At 33.4% G+C, this 19,102-nt stretch overlaps 1 protein-coding gene across 2 annotated transcripts; it reads left to right on the forward strand.

The window, feature by feature from the left end:
- Positions 1-365: 365 nt before the first annotated feature.
- LOC125061303 (zinc finger protein 879-like) lies at positions 366-14,919 on the forward strand. 2 transcript variants are annotated; one of them, XM_047666679.1, is made up of 15 exons: positions 366-494; positions 759-797; positions 1,265-1,357; positions 2,312-2,446; positions 3,569-3,936; positions 4,470-4,686; positions 5,639-5,769; positions 6,040-6,114; positions 6,994-7,132; positions 7,524-7,633; positions 8,437-8,569; positions 9,388-9,519; positions 11,229-11,429; positions 13,641-13,812; positions 14,827-14,919. In XM_047666679.1, exons 2-14 carry the CDS (start codon positions 771-773, stop codon positions 13,809-13,811), a joined length of 1,932 nt encoding a protein of 643 aa, XP_047522635.1. In that variant the 5' UTR covers positions 366-494; positions 759-770; the 3' UTR covers position 13,812; positions 14,827-14,919. The 2 variants fall into 2 exon arrangements, with proteins under 2 accessions (XP_047522635.1, XP_047522634.1); XM_047666678.1 differs by having other exon boundaries at positions 372-574.
- The last annotated feature ends 4,183 nt before the right edge of the window (positions 14,920-19,102 follow it).

The following is a 19,102-nucleotide window of genomic DNA, read 5'->3' on the forward strand; positions in this document are numbered from 1 at the left end:
TCAACGTTAAATTAATTCTAAATTTACATTTACTACCAGTTTACAAGTCAAGGGCGTAGAGCGGGCGAGAGGAACTGGCAAGAAACTTTCCGCCACTCTTAACAAGTCCTGTAGTTTTATTTTGATACACATTTGTTAAACTCGAGAGTTACCACGAAAGTTCATATTATAGTATTACAGATAACAAGCATTTCATCGTTACTCAACCTTCGGCAGTCGGAACACTTTCTATAATAAAACAGAAGCGCTATATAACTACATAAATAATTTGTCAATACAAAGTACAAACACCGAGATATTTGTAGTTAACCTGTACTTTATCTCTAATAAGTCTGTGGTATGAACTTGTCTATCCCTTAGGTCTATTGAACTTGGAAAAAAAACAGAATGGTTGATTGTTTATTATAATAATTCGATAGGTACGGCTTGAATTGGGTTAAAAATGTAATAAAGAGGCCTAGATTTATTTGAATAACAATTCAATAACGCAAAACGTAAGCGTTTAGTATTATTTCCCGTACGATGGCCATGTTTTAATTGATCTTATTTTTATTACTTCAAGTCCGTTGTAAAGGTACACTAACAAGCAATAAATATATGATATTTTCAATGAAAACAACAACATAATAATATCTTAATATTTAAAATTTATAATATTTAAAATTATCATGATTGTTTATATTTCTAGACAAATACATTGTTTGTTCTAAATCTTATACCTACCTTTTATGTTTATTACAATAACCTGTGTATTTCAGAGTTTAATAATCATGGAAGCTTCAGATAATATAATGAAGGTAATTAATTTACTAATTATATATGAATTAAATCAAGGAAAAATATTGTTTATTCTTAAGTTACTTACACAGTCTCAGTTGCACAAATCATTTGGCAGTATTAAAAAGTATATTTCAGTTTATAATATAACTGATATTTCCATCACAAGAAAATAAACTTGAAAATAATAGTATGTTAAATTTCTTTTTAAAACCTTGGTTAATTTAACTACATTTGCTACACACGTAGCACTAGTAGGGGTTCTTACATTTATTAATTCTTTTGGTTTGCAAGGGATAAACAACCAATCATTAACCTGAATATATAAAATTTTAATGTCCTAAAATATGTTATTCTTCTAATCTAATTAACTTAAATGTGTATTACAGTTTTTTTAAAATGTGTTACATATTAACTTAAGTAACAAGATAAATGTTTTTTATTCAGTAGAGCTATAATTATGTTTCAAATTAAATATTTTTTACAGGTATGCCGTATTTGTCTTACAATGGACACAAAGATGTATAATATCAACAAATACGATTTGCATCAAGTATTTATTAACATAACAGGCCTTTCTGTAAGTATTAATAGTGCAAGTAGTGTTTATTTGAATTATAAACATCAAAAGCATTTTTTCTGTGGTTGTTGCAGGGTTGCTTGATGACAATACTTTGTAATGTGGATTCATGTTATATAAAACTAAGAATTAATATCATTACTTTTTAATTGCCACATCTAAATATGAAAATTAAAGTTGTTTCCAGTTTTAATTTAAGAATCAATATATTTCTTTATATAAGTATTTGTATGCTGGTCTTCAGTTAACCAATATAGTGGAATAAGGCCCTAAATTTTCTTTGGAATGAAATAAAGCCTTTCCAAATTTTATATATTTATTTCTATTGGACGCCTACATTCCAGCAGCAGGGTTATAACCCTTTATATATATTATAATTAAGGCTATTAATGAGTTATATATAAGTTTACAAGTTGATAGGACCAATCCATAGCAGTCTAAATTGAAAGCCCGTAATTCGGGGTTCAATTGTACATAAGTATTACATTTCTGTAATCGGAACCAGAATCTAAACAAAACAATAATTAAGGAGAAACATGTTTAACAAGAAGTTATATTATCTAACTTTACTTACAATTTACATTACTATGAATAAAGCAACCTAAACCGAAGTTATTTTGATGTAGAATGAGGAAGTTAAGATTTAAATTTTAGAAGAAAAAGTTTTTCTTCTTACATTTAATTTCCTTTGAGCATACCCGGGGGCTTAGACAAGATGCCTTAACAGTAGTCACAACTTCCGTAATTCTTTTATAATAATAATAATTTACAAATATTTATTTTCGATTCGGTCTTTAATAATATTTAGTTTTCCCCAACAGACCATGCAGAGCGTTGGGGAATTATTGCATTTTAGAAAACTTTGTATTATGCTTATGATGAAGAGTCAGGCTCTTCATCATAAGCAAAATAAAAGTTATAATAATTTCTTAACGTATATAATAATAATTTCAGGTTCCATTAAACGAAACCTTTCCTCAAACGCTATGCTGGGAGTGTACTCAAAGGCTCAGATCGGCAGAAAATCTACGACTGAAAGCTATAACCAGTCATAATTTACTACTGGATTTATATAAATTGGAAAAAGTTGTAAGTATTTTAGTGTCTGTATATCTGTATTGGTCTACAGCGTGCGACTCTCATCCCTGAGGTCGTAGTTTGGATCCCCGGCTGTGCACCAATGGAGTTTCATTCTATGTGCGCATTTAACATTCGCTCGAACGGTAAAGGAAAACATCGTGAGGAAACCGGTAGCGCCATTGATTTATTGTATATCTTTTCACGTCTGGTTTTTAAAACTATTTGTTTAATGGTTAAAGTTTCAAACACTGCCTGTTTCACTCATTGTTCTTTAATCTTCTTTGCCTTCCTAGCATTGTAATCAAAATAATTATTAAGTCATTACGATGAGTATCTCATGTCTAAAATTTTAAGTTGAATATAAAGTTTTAACAGTCCTGAAGCTCAAGTATATTCTGCGTCCTACTAGTACATATATCTATTTTTTTTGAAGGAGTGTTCCTAGGCTGTAGTTACTTCCCTTTATAGACTTCCTGTAGTCTCATTTGCCCCCATGTTTTAAGGAGCGTTCAAGTATTACGTAACGCAATTTTTAAAGATTTTAGACGCTCCCTCCCCCCATGTAACGCACCATAACTTTTTTCTGTACCCCCATTAACGTTACGTAACATTTAAGTGACCATTAAAGACAATCATGTTAAACAAAGTAATACCTTTGTTATTGTATTAATAGCGTTTGCAGTTGTAATAAACAAAAGAAGAGATTTTTGTTAGGTATATGTGTAACATAACATAACATCATTATATGTTCTAAAAACTTTTCTTTGTTTTTTAGTTTTTCTTTAGCTGTTTTCCAAATTTCGTTGGCATTTTTTTGGCACAATTGTGCTGGCAAGTTAATATGACAGCTTTTATATACCATGAATAGCTGATGATGAAAATCTCCCGCTTTCGAGGACATTACGGTATTTCCTCAATCTTTAAGAACACTGACAACAGCAATGTGCTTCTGTTTAAACTCTAATAAAATAAAATCCCCCAGTTTTTTTATTAAAATAAAAAATGTTACGTAACGCGTTGTTTAAATAAAACCCCCTCCCGCCCATGTTACGTAATACTTGAACGCTATTAAAATAAATCATAAGGGGCTGACACAGCTATAATATCTAAGTCTCTTGTATTGGTTTTCAGGTGTCATTAGAACAAATAAAGTCAATAAATAGATATTCCTATGGCCTTCAGTCCTCATTGACATCTAAAATAAATGAAAATGACAACTTTGATTTAACAATTGATGGAGATGAGAAGGTTTTGGAAGAGAAAATAGAAGTTAATTTAAATGAAGATGTTTTTGATGATTTGGAACAATGTGAACCTATTGAAGTTAAAGTGGAGAGTAATGAGATATTTTTTGAAGATTGTGGGTTTGTTAGTGAAGACGATAGAACATTAAGTGAGATGTGTAAAGTGAAGAAAGTGAAAAAGGTGAAAGTGAAGAAAAAAGTGAAGGTTAAAGATAGTGAAAAGGTGGAGGATGATGCGACAACTGTAGCTGATAAGTGAGTGAAGTAATTTTACCTTCTTTACTACTTGAATATATATTAGTGCTTTGTTATTAAAAAATTTTTTCTAAAATTTACTTTAGTTTATTTTTAGTTAGTGTTACATATTATTTTATGTAAAACAATTATGCACTTTTTGTTTTTTCCCCTCTGTAGGTGTTTTTTTTTTATATTTTACCATATTAGGGTTGCCTGGAAGAAATCGCTTGTTAATAAGGCCGCCCGTTATTTTATATATATGTTTATGTTATCATAAACATACACCTTCACTTTTTTCAAAGACTTAAAAAATACAATAAATAAATACTCTTTTGGCTCTTTCCGTCAAGTTATCGTCTATGCTGATAAGAAACAGGCAGTTCTGGACTGCTTTGAAATGATTTAGTTTAGATTAAAAAACTAAATTAGTATTTTGAAACTGTTTTAACTTTGTTCATCTGACTAATTGTTCTATGCTAAGAGATCTCCTTCAAATTCCTTTAGACCAAATTTTAATAACAAGACTAAATTTTTATTGAAAATAATTTCAGATTCAAAACTACGGACGTAAAACGAAGACGGACAAACGAAAATATTGATGAGAATCTCTTTACAATAACAATGTTGTCGTACGAACAACAAATTGAACAAATAACTAAGAGAAAAGAGTCGGTACTATACAAAAATGCTACTTATAAATGTGAATTATGTTTTCGAGGATTCCATATTAAAGCGAGATATGATGCCCATAGTATACGACATCGTGACGTAAGTTATAATTTATATTATAAGATGAGGGTACAATTTTTATGTTATATTTTTGTAACTACCCGCATAAAAGTGCATATTTTTTCTTGCCAGTTCTTCTTACCCGCTCTCTACCACCTTGACTTGCGAACTGGTAGTAAATGTAAATTTACAATTAATTCAACTTCTTTCTGATAATTCATAAGTGTACTTGTTTATCTACATGAATAAAGATATTTTGAGTTTGAGTTTATTGTGACGTGAATTAGGTTCGGTGATGGTTGTTGTATGGAGATGTTCAAAGAAAACACTTTGTTTGAAGCTGGATTACAACTGGTTTTAATTGTTTAAAACATGATCACGATAACATTAGGGGTATAGGTGCTTGTGTAGTGTCTGTGAATAAGCGCGAGGCGTGACGTCACACTAAATATGCATCATGAAAATACTGTCCTTCTCTCTCGCGCTCAAGCTTATGAGTATAAAAGAGACAGTTATTGTTTTAGTTAAAGAATGTGAGAGGATCGGCCGAGTAAAAAGATTTTTGAGATCACCCTCATCATATTTAATACAATTAAAATAATGTATTTCGAACACTTATATTTTGGGATTCGTAACTTATGCTCACTAAGGGAGCGTTCAAGTATTACGTAACGCAATTTTTGGAGATTATTGACCCCCCCCCCCCCCATGTAAATCGCCGTAACGTTTTTCAGTACCCAAGTATAGTAATACGTTTCGTGACCACCTAGTGACTCTTTAGTTATTATTATGTGGTGTAAGTGTAAAAATATTAACAATAACGCGTAATTTAATCCCCGCCCCGCATCGTAACGTTTTACAAAAGGACCCCCCCCTCCCAAAATACGTTACGCAATACTTGAACGCTCCTTAACCGGGTCAGCTAGTACTTTATTAAAACAATATTCTACATTAATTATAAATGAAGAGTTAAAAAAATCTTTCTTTACAGGAAAGCGGTGCCTTCGAATGCTTTATATGTAAAAGTAGACTCAAAACCAGTCGAGCACTTCGCAAACATATAACATCTCAACATACAGAGCAGTTTAGTTGTAGAGGCTGTCCGTTCATCACTATGAATAGGTATTTTTCAAATTCACCCTAAAAATGTTTTTAGAAACTTGTCTATGATGTCTGTCAAAATACGAATTTCATTATATCTAATATATAAAATTCTCGTGTCACAATGTTCGTTCCCATACTTCTCCGAAACGGCTCGACCGATTCTTATTAATTTTTTTATGCATATAGTAAGTCTGAGAATCGGCTACTATCTATCTTTCAAACCCCTAAGTGATAAGGGGTGGCCACCCCTAGTATTTAATACTAATTAAATATTTAAAACAATTTCAGAGGTGTAGCGAGAGAACACGAAAAATGGCATTCCGGAGCGAAGTACCAGTGTCCACATTGTCCCAGCCAGTTCGAGTGAGTACTTTATAATGTAATAATCGATATTTTATAATGTAATAATCGAATATTTACAATTTTCTTAACCTGCATAGTGGTGTAATAATATAGGTCGGTTATAGAAAGCTGGCGCGTTCACAGTACTCACACTAATGCAATTTCACTATACAGTATGTTTAAAAGTATGACTTTTTTGCCAAGCTATATATTTTAGTCTACTCTGGTTTTAGTAAGATTGGTGGGTTGTAGATAAATAAAAATGTGTCAAATATATATAAATATTAACGTGCATACGAGGGTAGATCCAAAAGTTCTAAGCCCGACCAAGAACGTAAAAGAGTAGTTTGTGTAAATAATTTTTCATTTTTCGACATAAGCTCCATCTAGATCAACACACTTCACTTTTACTTCACTAACAATTCTTTCAATACTCCTCTTAGAAACACCAGTCCCATCTGATGTCAAATTAAAGATTACAATTTTTCATTAAACTGTTTTTATTAAGATGCTTAAAATAATTAAAAACATTGTACACCATTTCACGAGATCCTGGTAATGTTTAGAAGGAATATATTTCATAAGATATTTTTTTCAAAGTATTCTAACCTCCAACCAAATAAGTAAACAATCACAGACAAAATAATAATGAGAAAAAAGATCATCATAAAAAGTAGCAAAAGCAAAACAATAACTGTCTCTTTTATACTCATAAGCTTGACCGAGCGCGAGAGAGACGGTCAGTCTTTTCATGATGCATGTTGAGTGTGACATCACGCCTCGCGCTTATTCACAGACACTACACAAGCACATAGTGTAAATGTGTTGAAGCCGCCAGCTTTAGATAACATACCAATATAAGGTGCTTAGAAAAGGATTTAAAAAATATTTTTTTTCCAGTAAAGTGACGACATATCTCGGCCATGTTAGAATCAAACACGTGTCGGACTTCGTGTGTGAGTTGTGTGGGTATACATTCCTTAGTAAGAAGGGTATCGAGGTTCATAAGAAGAAAAAACATCGATTATCCGAAGAGACGGTAAGGTTTTTATATTTATTTATTATGTAATAGGAGGCAAACGGGCTGGCTGATGTTAAGTGATACCGCCGCCTATGGACACACATTACCAGGCTAGCAAGTGCGTTGCCGGTCTATGTTATGTTGGTGGTAAAGCGCAGAATTGAAGAATACGTAGGGCAGCCTCTGCGTCCACCGCCGGGTGCTGAGCTCCCAGAGGGGGATTCTCCACCGATTATAAAAAATTGGTAACTTATTCTCAGAAGGACCCCTTATCGAATTGGTTCGGAAATACTTCAGTGGGCTACTTACTTGGGTTTCTCAAAGTGGTGGGCGGCAAAATGTTACCCAGCAGTTTTTAGATATTATATATATTAATTAATTATTCAATTATAATTTTAAATAATTTCAGGCGCCGCTGGAAGGCCCGTATTGTGAAGTGTGCGACGTGAGATTCGTGTCAGAGGAAGCTCACTTGCGACATTTGAAACTATCTTCAAGGCACAGTAGTGATAATGATCCGTGAGTATTATATTTTCGATTAATAATTTGATTACTAATAATACTTTTCAAAATAATTATTTAATGATTTTTTTAAATCAAAAATTCTGAGTTACCCCTTTTTTTAAATTTATTTATGAGCCGGATACAAAGTCCATTGGCACAGTTGCCCCTTTTTTTTATATTTATTTATTAGCCGGATACAAAGTCCATTGGCACAGTTGCCCCTTTTTTTTTTAATTTATTTATTAGCCGGATACAAAGTCCATTGGCACAGTTACCCCTTGATTTCTCTGGGTTGCCATCATCCTTGGGATATCTCCTATCCATAAAAGTTATTTTAACTTGACTTGACTTCAATACTCGATCAGAACTGTCACGCGTTCTCTGAACGTACTGTCCAAGATGGTACCTCGACCCCTCTCGTGACATTTGCTCTGCTCTGATTGGTCGTAACAATATTCGTCCTTTTATTCGTGAAGTAATGACTTCGAACTATGAAACAATTAAATAATAACAAAAAAAATCAAAGATATCACATATCTTTGATTTTTTTTACTATGATAATTTTACATTTTTGATAATGATCCTTAAAAGTAAAAGAAGGAATCTTTAAATGATTAACCAAAGCATCAATTAAAATCAACGGTCAATTGACCCGATATTTCCTGATAATTCTAGCATTCCCTTAAATATGACATGACTATTTGACATAACTCAATCAATTTTATATCTATTATATATTTATTAAAACACTTAAACAAACAAAAAAATAGGACCGCGAGACTAAATTTTAAAATGTTTTCTAATTGTTTACATTTTAGTGATAGAATACGAAACGACTCGCAAAGCATGAGTAGTATGAAGAAAGGTGTGATGCGACGCACTGACCGACGGATGATGATGCACAGGCGCGATGATGATGAGAATCCAGCGGAACTCATCACTTGTGAACAGGTGAATATTCCCAAAATGCAAAATAAAAAGACTGCTCTCAAATTTCTTAGGCAAAAAATAACAAAAGAACATTTAATATTTCATTTATTTAAGACATTATAATACGTACAACGTTCAATTACGTAAAAAAAGTCTATAGGACGCGCCGAAACACTAGACGGTGGCGTCGGCACAGCTAAATCTTCGACATGTCCATACATAACAATATACTTATAGAAACGTTCCTAATATGTATCAGAAAAGTGTGGACTACTGCCTTGCGATTCTGTAACTCACTTTTCGAACTCTCACTGCGGTTTTCACAGGTGGTCGCGCTCAAATCAGTCGTAAAGCAGTCATTTTACGATTTAGCATTCTGATAAGGAGGGAGCTTGTTTATTGTTTGTGAGAGTTCTAAAAGTAAGTTACAGAATCGCAAGGCTGAACCGATGAACTTGACCTGTTCAATGACTTAGAATATCATGATTCAAATCAAAATTATTGATGTATTAGAGAAAGGCGTGTACGTGAGGAGCCTAAATATCCGACCCAACGGTTTCCCTCCATCCTCACCAGGTCATTTGGCCAGTAGGAGGCCGTCCAACGATTTCTTTAATAGGAAATCACGTATACATCCGTAAAAATTTTTTGATTGAAATGTGTACAGTAGAAGAAATAATCATCAATTTAAAAATAATTAATTGATTTAATATTTTAATTACAAAATAAAGAAAGCCCACTTTCGCACGTACTACAGGTTACCTACGTGCACGCACACGTACGCGAACGTAAATGTGTTCGTTTTTTTTAGATAATAATTATTATAAATTAATTTTCAGTGTGGAGCCCAACTCCGTGGTCTAAGGTTGTACGCGCAGCACTTCCGTAGAGTTCATCCCGACAAGAATCGAACCAAGTACCCAGCTATGAAGACGCCTTCTATGTGCGAGCAGTGTGGTAGGATATTCCAGGTACGAAACTTAAGACCCGATTGAAACGCGTTTATTGTACGTAATTAAAAATAACAAGGCTTTAAAAAGCATTATGGACTAAAATAACGTCTAAATACTCATTAATTTATTTAAAAAAAAATTTTATAGTTGGTCACGTGACACGAACCCACGATGACGTAGCATGCTTGTAAATAATATCTCTTCGCCAGTGTTATTCTAATACTGTTTTGGGAGTTTAATTTCATCAGATGCTGTTATTGATTGAAATGTGTGTATTTATGTTATTTAAAAATGATAAAAAACTTAACTTTTGTAACGTGTTTACAATCACGTTACGTCACAGGAATGCCATCTTGCCTTGAGAATGATTTTATCAGGTTCTTGATATTATACATGTTTAATATGTATTTCTAACACTACTTAACAGAATTAAAAATAACAATTTGTATAGATTCTTAGGGTGCGTACAGACTATGTAACATATTATATAACTTGTGTTTTATAACACGTCCACATTATGTAACCTTGTTATTCAACATTTATTTTTTCTTTTCGAAAACACTCTTCTTAAAGCCACAGCCAGCATTGGAATACTTGGCGTTGACATATCGAACGACGTTCAGTTTCGCGGTCACTTGGAGGGAAAGGCTAAATTAGCCTCCAAAAAGCTTGGTGTGCTCAGCAAGGCGAGGCGGTACTTCACTCCGGGCCACCGCATGCAACTATGTAAAGCGCAAATTCGGCCCCACATGGAGTACTGCTCTCACCTCTGGGCGGGGGCTCCCCAGTACCAGCTCCTTCCACTTGACCGTATACAACGCAGAGCGGTTCGAATCGTCGACGACCAATCCCTCTCCGTGCGGCTTGATCCTTTGGCGTTGCGTAGAGATGTGGGGTCACTCTGCATCTTCTACCGCATTTACCATGGAGAGTGTTCAGAGGAGTTGTTCGGATTAATACCTGCAGCTGAATTTCATCATCGGACGTCGAGACAGAATACGAAATTCCACCCGTATCACCTCGACGTCCGCCGTTCCACAACTGAGCGTTTTTCAAGGCAGTTTTTGCCGCGCACAACCACTATGTGGAACCAGCTGCCCACTGAAGTATTTCCGAACCAATTCGACTTAGGGTCCTTCTATTCTTAAAAGGCCGGCAACGCACTCGCGAGCCCTCTGGCATTAAGAGTGTCCATGGGCGGCGGTATCACTAAATATCAGGTGAGCCTCCTGCCCGTTTGCCCCCCGTTCTATAAAAAAAAAAAAAAAAAAAAACATAATAACATAAAACAATACTGTACACATTAGAATAACAATGCAATATAACAATGTTATATAACCATTTTAAATAACAAAAGAAAAACAAAAAAACGTAGATGCTGGGTTCGTCCTAGCATACATATCAATAACATGTTATTATAACATGTTTTATAAAATTCAGTGTCCACATTATCTGAAACATGTTGTATAGCAATGTTGTATAACATGTTATGTTATATAGTCTGTACGCACCTTAACGTCTTTACAAGCACGTTACGTCACAGATGCGACGCCATCTTGCCTTGAGAATGATTTTATCAGGTTCATGATATTATAAATGTTTAATATGTATTTATAACACTAATGAACAGAATTAAAAATAACAATTTGTATGGATTCTAAACTAAGAACCTGATTTTTTTAAATCTCGTCAATAGCCCGTGACACTAAACCACATATTCCTTTTAGAGTATGGCCCTCCTCAAAGACCATATGTGGGTGCACACAGGCGAAAAACGCTTCAAATGCGACCGTTGCGATAAGAGTTTTACCCAGAAGACCAATCTGGTGTTCCATATGAGGGTGCACAGTGCGACGCGGCCTACGTACGAATGCCCTCTATGCGGGAAGCACTTCGCGTTCTACAATAATAGGCGGCGGCATATGTTTGTAAGTAAAAAAAATGTGTGCTTGTACTAGGTGTACACACTAAGAAGTGAAACTTCTTTATGACCTTATTTTTCGAAAAATGATCTACTATATGCAACTTTACAGAAATTGGTTAAATAAAGTTAAATTAGTTAAAGTTTAACACAAGGCTTTTATTATCATACAATTATTTCATTTTAACTTATTACTGTACTACTATGTAGTACTAAGATTATTACAGAATTTCATTAATTGTAATAGAATTATTAGTATTACTATCGTTGTTATCGTTATTATATATTTTTGTTACTAATGGCTTCGAATCTCTTCGGATCAACCGTGGTAGGGACAAGAAAAAGATGGCGCGTAACCGAAAAATGTGACAAATGTGTGTAAATTTTTTTCCAACGCCGATAAAGAAGTTTGACTTCAAAAGCAACATGGCGCGTAACGGAAAAATGTTACACTAATTTTTTTTCCAACTCCGATAAAGAAGTTTCACTTCAAAAATTAAATAAAAAAAGGATTGTGTGGTTTTATGAAACTACGGTAAAAGTAAAACTTTTTTCACATTATAGACATTCTACTAAATTTTTTGGAATAATATTCCATTATGGGTATAAAAATCGCTTTATCAATCTTAATTTTATACTTGGAAAATTGTAATGATAATGGGAAATAATAAAAGTAGACTCAGTCTCCAACTAATATTTTTATTGAACTCTGTGTCTTAGAGAGTACGACATACATAATGCTTAACAATTATTTAGATTATATACACATATTTAATAATAGTCTATACTCTACACGGTCAGCTGCTGCGAACTATAGGCGCCGCCATATTGCCCTTGGCTGCTATGACAAGCGCCTTTTACTTTATCCCTACTTCGCGGCCGACCGTCACGCGACATGCGACGCACAGACGCAAGTTTCACTTCAATAACAGAAAAGTAAATCTTCAGGTCGAGCAATTTTTTTGAGTTACATAAAAAATTTTGAAACACAAGTTTGGGTCTGTTCATCGAGAGCAAACGTCTATGGCGAGAGAACATTGAGGTATATGCTGCTGTGGCTAATAAATGGACTACTCAGTCAGTTATTACATAGTGTAACCAAACATAAAAAGAAGTTTTAGTTATTACATAGCAATATACCAGTACCAGTAGCAGTATACCAAACATAAAAAGAAGTTATAATTCTTTGGTAACAAGATAAAAATCTTTTCAAAAATTCTACAATATTAAACTATACAATATAAATAGTAAACTATTGGGTACAACATTTTAACGTTTCGTGGCTCTTTATACCCAAATGTTACCATTATGTGGTGTAAAGTACTGGAAAGTCGAAAATATTATTAACAATAACGCGTAATTCAATCCCCGCCGCGCATCGTAACGTTTTATAAATAGAAATGTTAATGTGGTTTGAATAGAAATAAAAGTAAATCTTTTAATATATGCACATGTTTGAGACAGTTTGACATTTCATACGAAATTTTATATTAAGATGCTACGTTAAGTTACGAAATATTTAAGTGTAATTTCAACGTTTTGCGGTATCAATACAAACCATAGACAACATACGTGAGCTGTCAGTTGTTGAGCCGTCATTTAACAAACAGCTAGAATTATGTTTCTTTTTATAATTCATTTTTTAGTAATAAGTATTAACTTTTTTTGTCATAAATATGATTATTTTACAATTTATCCTACTCCGAAATTCCAGTAAACTAAAAATCATCAAAAACCCTCCAGCCTTTCTTGATTACAAATAAACCCGTGGTCGCTAAGAGTTATTATGAATTAAATTTTTGAAGTTATACTTCTTTAGGCGCGTTATGAAAAAATGATGGGAGTGAAATTTTACAATGCGCGCGCACCGTGACACAAAATTAACAGAATGAAGTTGCCCACGGAAGATGCTACGGCATTGGGCATAATTTAAAAACTACATTTGAATAATAATAGAATTTATGTTACACTTAATGTAAGAGAGTAATAATAAATATTTATTTATTTAATTTTTCAAATGTAAACTGAACTTTATTGACTATAATGACTCCTTTTCCAGTCTTTGATTATTTAATTGTAATTAATTATTTGCATGCAATCAAAAACTATTTTTAATAATGCCAAAGAAGTATAACTTCTTACGCGCGTACATAAGTACACGCACCCTTTTTTTTAATATTTATTCTGACGATTTCATTGTAATGAAATTAATTTTCAGATACACACAGGTTTAAAGCCGTTCAAATGCGAAACTTGTGGTAAGGCGTTCACGACGTCTGGCGAGTTGAGGGCACATGTGGAACACGTTCATATGAAGAAACCCTGGCCCAAGAGATCGCGGAGAGGAAATGAAGAACCCTGGAAGTGTATGCAGAGTATGGAAGATTAGGGTGAGTGTTTTGAACTGGGTTAATGTCATAGTGACAGAAGAAGAGTAGAGTGGAGTGAAGTAGAGTGGGAGAAAGGGTGATCAGCCTTTCGTGCTCGATACAAAGTTTTGGCCTAAGGCACACCGGTTTCCTCATGATTTCCTATTGTTTGAGTCTAATAATAGTATTTTTTGAAGTTATACTTCTTTAGGCGCGTTATGAAAAATTGATGAGAGTGAAATTTTACGATGCGCGCGCACCGTGACACAAAATTATCAGTATGAAGTTGCCCACTAACGAATTATTTTTAAACCAGCCGGGCGCCGAGCGTGCGCGAGCGAGATGGGAATAAGACAATCTACAAGTAAAAAGAAATAGAATATGCGTGAAGTTAGCAGCTATGTCAAGAATTTTGAATGACAAAACAAATAAAGGAGTTTTAATTATTTTTTCAAAGAAATTTAGCAATGCTTTTTCACAAAGACCTGTTGTTACTTAGTTAAAAGGTTAAGAAACATACCTAGTTATTAAATTGAATGAATAAAATAATAAATAGCAATTATTATTATTATTAATATTGATTAATAATATACTAAATATTAAATATTATTAAATTATTAACGTTAAATATTAATTATTTAATATTTAAAAAAAATAAAGAAAGCCAAAGAAGTATAACTTTTAACGCGCGTACATAAGTACACGCACCATTTTTTTTTTAATTGCACGAGTTCTGTATGTGAAAACGAACCTAAGAGGTTTTCAGCCCACCTATATATACGAAAGCTCCATAAAAGTGACTTACTTGAAATTACGATTTAAGTCAATAGTTAATCGAATTAAGTTATCATAAAAAAGATACTTCACTGTTTTTTATTTTCTGTCGTAATTTTAAAGAACAAAAAATACCACTTATTTAAATGAATTAGTACATTTATATAATTACGATTGATTACAATTTAAAAAAAAATTGTTTTCGAGCTATACACGTATTTGAAAGTGGTTTAATTTATTAATTACATTTATTATTTTCAGGACTGGTCTGGATTCGAGGAATGCGATAAATAACGTAGATTTTGTAATGTGTTCAGTATTATTAAATTATAATTGAAGTGTGTGTAAATTTAAGGAAATCTTTAATTTTCATCGGACGTCGAGGCAGAATACGAAATTCCATCCGTATCACCTCGACGTCCGTCGTTCCACAACTGAGCGTTTTTAAGGCAGCTTTTGCCGCGCACCACCACTATCCACCACCGTCCTTCAAGAAAAGAGCGTACCAATTCTTATAAGGCCGGCATCGCACTTGCGAGCCATCTCCTTGAGTGGTGATCTAACTTAATATCAGATGAGCCTCTTGCCTATTTGACCCCTCTTATATTAAAAACATATCACAATTAACAAGAGTCGTTATATGCGCACGAGTTAAGGTTCTCAATGTATGTCTAGATCAAATTCTTATATAAAACTGAAAATTTTGATTGGACGATCTCAGTAACTACTCGACGTAATTTATAATTTAATAAAGTACAATTTCCTTTTTTTTGTGACGTACATTGTTATAATATGCCCTTTAAATATATACCTGATCCGGCTACCTTTGTTCCGCCCTACAGTTGATGAAGTAGGGCCAATTGAATAGTTATCTGACAGCTGTCAGTTGTAGCTCCGTATGACAGCTTGAACGATTAAAATGAATATGGCATTTATGTGTGAATTCTGTTATTATAAAAAAAGGGTGCGTGTACTTATGTACGCGCGGAAGAAGTTATACTTCTTTGGCATTATTAAAAATAGTTTTTGATTGCACGCAAATAATTAATTACAATTATATAATCAAAGACTGGAAAAGGAGTCATTATAGTCAATAAAGTTCAGTTTACATTTCAAAAATTTAATAAATAAATATTTATTATTATTCTCTTACATTAAGTGTAACATAAATTCTATTATTATTCGAATGTTGTTTTTAAATTATGTCCAATGCTGTAGCATCTTCCGTGGGCAACTTCATTATGTTAATTTTGTGTCACGGTGCTCGCGCATCGTTAGTTTTCACTCTCATAATTTTTTTATAACGCGCCTAAACAATATACAATATATGTATCTTCAAAAATACTTTATTGTATTTTATTTTCTATCGTTTAAAGAACAAAAGAATTTCACTTCTAACAAAAAATAAAATTTATTAAATTAACTATCAGTACGTAGTGTTTTACGTAATTTCAGTAAATATTGACAATGCCAACTGTGCCATATATTTTATTTATTGGAATCAATAATAAAATTCCATAATACATATAGTTATAGAATCTTTATTTCTGTGACAACTTTAAAAAAAATTACACAGAAACATGTATTTATAATTAATTTGTTTCCACAGACGTACAGATACACAACCCAAAATATAAATTAAGATAAAAGAATACATAATTTATATTAAACATTCTCGCTGGGGCAATCGCATTGGTTAAATTGTTAGTGTTTGATCAATTAAAATTGTTTTAAAACTCTCGCATTATCCCTTTCTTGATTCGATATTTCTATCAAATTGTGTTAACGTTGTGATGTCAAAAGAGTGATTTAGTCAAAAAGCAATCAGACCAGTTTTGAAGGAAGGATTTTTTTTTACCTAAATAATAAAATAATGTTTCATTTACTTAGATTTAGTAAACTAATAAATGAAGAAAAGTTTTTTTACATATTAAATTTTCGAATGGAGGAGTAATTACTTTTTTTTCCTGCGGGTATTTGCAATCAGCCCTAAGGCTATGAGCGAATCTGTTCTGTGATGCTGTCATGTGGAGTAGGTTCCCATTGGAAGCATCTACTCATCTTCTGTCTAGAGCTACTGCCGGTCTTCTAACTCTAGAATATGGTGACGTTTTAGTCGTCTCATATACTATTCTATGGTGAGTTGGCAAAAATCTAATTTAATGTACCTAAGGGAGCGTTCAAGTATTACGTCAACCCCCCCCCCCCCCCCATGTATCGCCTAAAAGTTACCATTATGTGGTGTAAAGTACTGGAAAGTCGAAAATAATATTAACAATAAGTAATAACGCGTAATTCAATCCCCGCCCCGCATCGTAACGTTTTACAGAAGGACCCCCTCTCACCCACAATTTGTTACGTAATACTTGAACGCTCCCTAACCGAGAATTGTAATAATTTTGTACATGCTTCACGATAATATAAAATTTTACATATGTCATTTTCATACTTTCTTGAAGGTAATACCCATTCTCTATAACTCCTGTACAGGCGTACATGCCCTCCAATAGACCTCTTTTCAAACGTCTTGTCAAGTTCTGTATAACTCTCAAATAAGTAAATATAAATAATTAAAAAGAAGAGAGATGAGAGAGAAAACCGCTAAAAATCCCTGTTTGACATGTTTGTAGCAAAACTTAGCGATTGTTAAGACAGTTTTTGCGTAGCACCACTATGTCGAACCAGCTGCCGTAATACTGAAGTAATACCGAACTAATTGGACTTAGGGTCCTTCAACAAAAGAGCGGACCAAGTCTAATTCTTAAATAGGCCTGAAACGCAATCGCGAGCGCGCTGGCGCTCCTAAATCTGTGGCGGTACAACTTCTTAGGTCTGGGCCTCGGATTTCTGAATCTGTTGTTGACACACGCCATCGACTTTTTGGGTTTAAGGCAAGCCGGTTTCCTCAGGTTTTTCCTTCACCGTTCGAGTGAATGTTAAATGCGCAAATAGAAAGAAAGTCCATTGGTGCACAGCCGGGGATAGAACTTACGACCTCAGGGTGAGAGTATGCTGAAGCCACTAGGCTAACACATCTCTGACAAAACTTTACCACAATTAGATATAAAATCATGAAGCTTTATTTTCTGATAAAACTCCTGCAAAATTATGTTAATTTCCCTAACTGGTGTCTTCGAATTCAACTTCCTACGCGATTTGGGAGTCACACATAATTCCAAACCTACTTTTGGTTTGTTTGGTTTGTCCTAGGAATTGCTCTTTAAGGGCTTTTATTAGATCCAATAGAGTATTGTTCCCTAATTTGGACTGCCGCACTATAACATAGATTTCAAGTCTCCAAAAAAATATATCTGTTAAGGAAACTGATGGCACTGAGATGTGATTTTTTCTGTACAAGAAGAGTGAGAAGAAGTGGCGAACATATTATGGCAGTTTTGCCGCGTACTTATATATTAAATGTCAAACAAATATTACTTCCTTGGGCTACAGATTTTTATTTCTACTGTAACCTAACCGTATGTTAATAAACAGTAATTTAAAGTAACTTCTTCCTGTTAGTTTAAAGTCCGCTCGTGTTTTTAAGAATTTGTCTTAAAACTCACGCTTAAAGTGTAAGCATAAGCATTTCATTCTTAATAGCTTATCCTTTTAGCTCCATCAAGCCGGAACCCGCTTTAGAAAAAACTTGATTTTTCTAAATTTACTTTTATCTACAAACGATGCTAGTAAATGTAGTAAACTTTATTTTTTTGTAGTATCATTAATTGCGCCGAAAAAATAATTAATACCGCGCAAAGCAGGAAATATTACAAATAATTCGATAAAAAACTTTGAAACGGGTGCTAAATTGTTTGTAGTTTATTGAAGTGACAAAAAAAAAATTTTTTTACCCCACTTTATTAAAAACTACGGAATAAATGCTAAAGTAACGGAACTATGCAAAAAAAAAGACACCTACTCAAAAACTATAAACGATGCTCATAAATGTAGTATACTTTATTTTTTTGTAGTATCATTAATTGCGCCGAAAAAATAATTAATCCCGCGCAAAGCAGGAAATATTACAAATAATTCGATAAAAAACTTCGAAACAGGTGCTAAATTGATTGTAGTTTATTGTAGTGACCAAAAAAAATTTTTTTTACTCCACTTTATTTAAGGACTACGGGATAAATTCTAAAATAACAGTTATGAAAAAAAAAAAAAAAACTAACTCAGAAACTATAAAGGATGTGGATGCTTGTAGCAGTATTCGTATGCTTGTGAAGTCTGTTAAACGCTTCTTATAACTGCACAGAGATGAATTGTTAGATAAAGTGATGCATTTTCAACAGTTGATGCTTCAGATTATATATTCTTATAAAACAAACTCCACAGAGCAAGTCGGACCGAGTGAGGGGTAACAGAGAGGTGGAACTGGGAACACCGGAAATGTGGCGATTGGCGCGCGGACGTGACAGACGCGGGAGTATTTTATTATTTATGGTGGCATTGTGAAAAAGATTGTCTTCTGGTTGCGTATAATTTTCATTGTGGTATTTTAGTTAATTAAAAATTGTTTTGTAAGGAATAAAAC

This window comes from Pieris napi, chromosome 23 (assembly GCF_905475465.1).
Source record: "Pieris napi chromosome 23, ilPieNapi1.2, whole genome shotgun sequence".
Lineage (NCBI taxonomy): Eukaryota > Metazoa > Arthropoda > Insecta > Lepidoptera > Pieridae > Pieris > Pieris napi.

Coding starts and splice junctions, on each gene's coding strand:
- LOC125061303 (XM_047666679.1), top strand. CDS start 771: ATGGAAGCTTCAGATAATATAATGAAG. Junction 6,115..6,993: donor CATTGTCCCAGCCAGTTCGA/GTGAGTACTTTA, acceptor TTTTTTTTCCAG/TAAAGTGACGACATATCTCG. Junction 7,133..7,523: donor ATCGATTATCCGAAGAGACG/GTAAGGTTTTTA, acceptor AAATAATTTCAG/GCGCCGCTGGAAGGCCCGTA.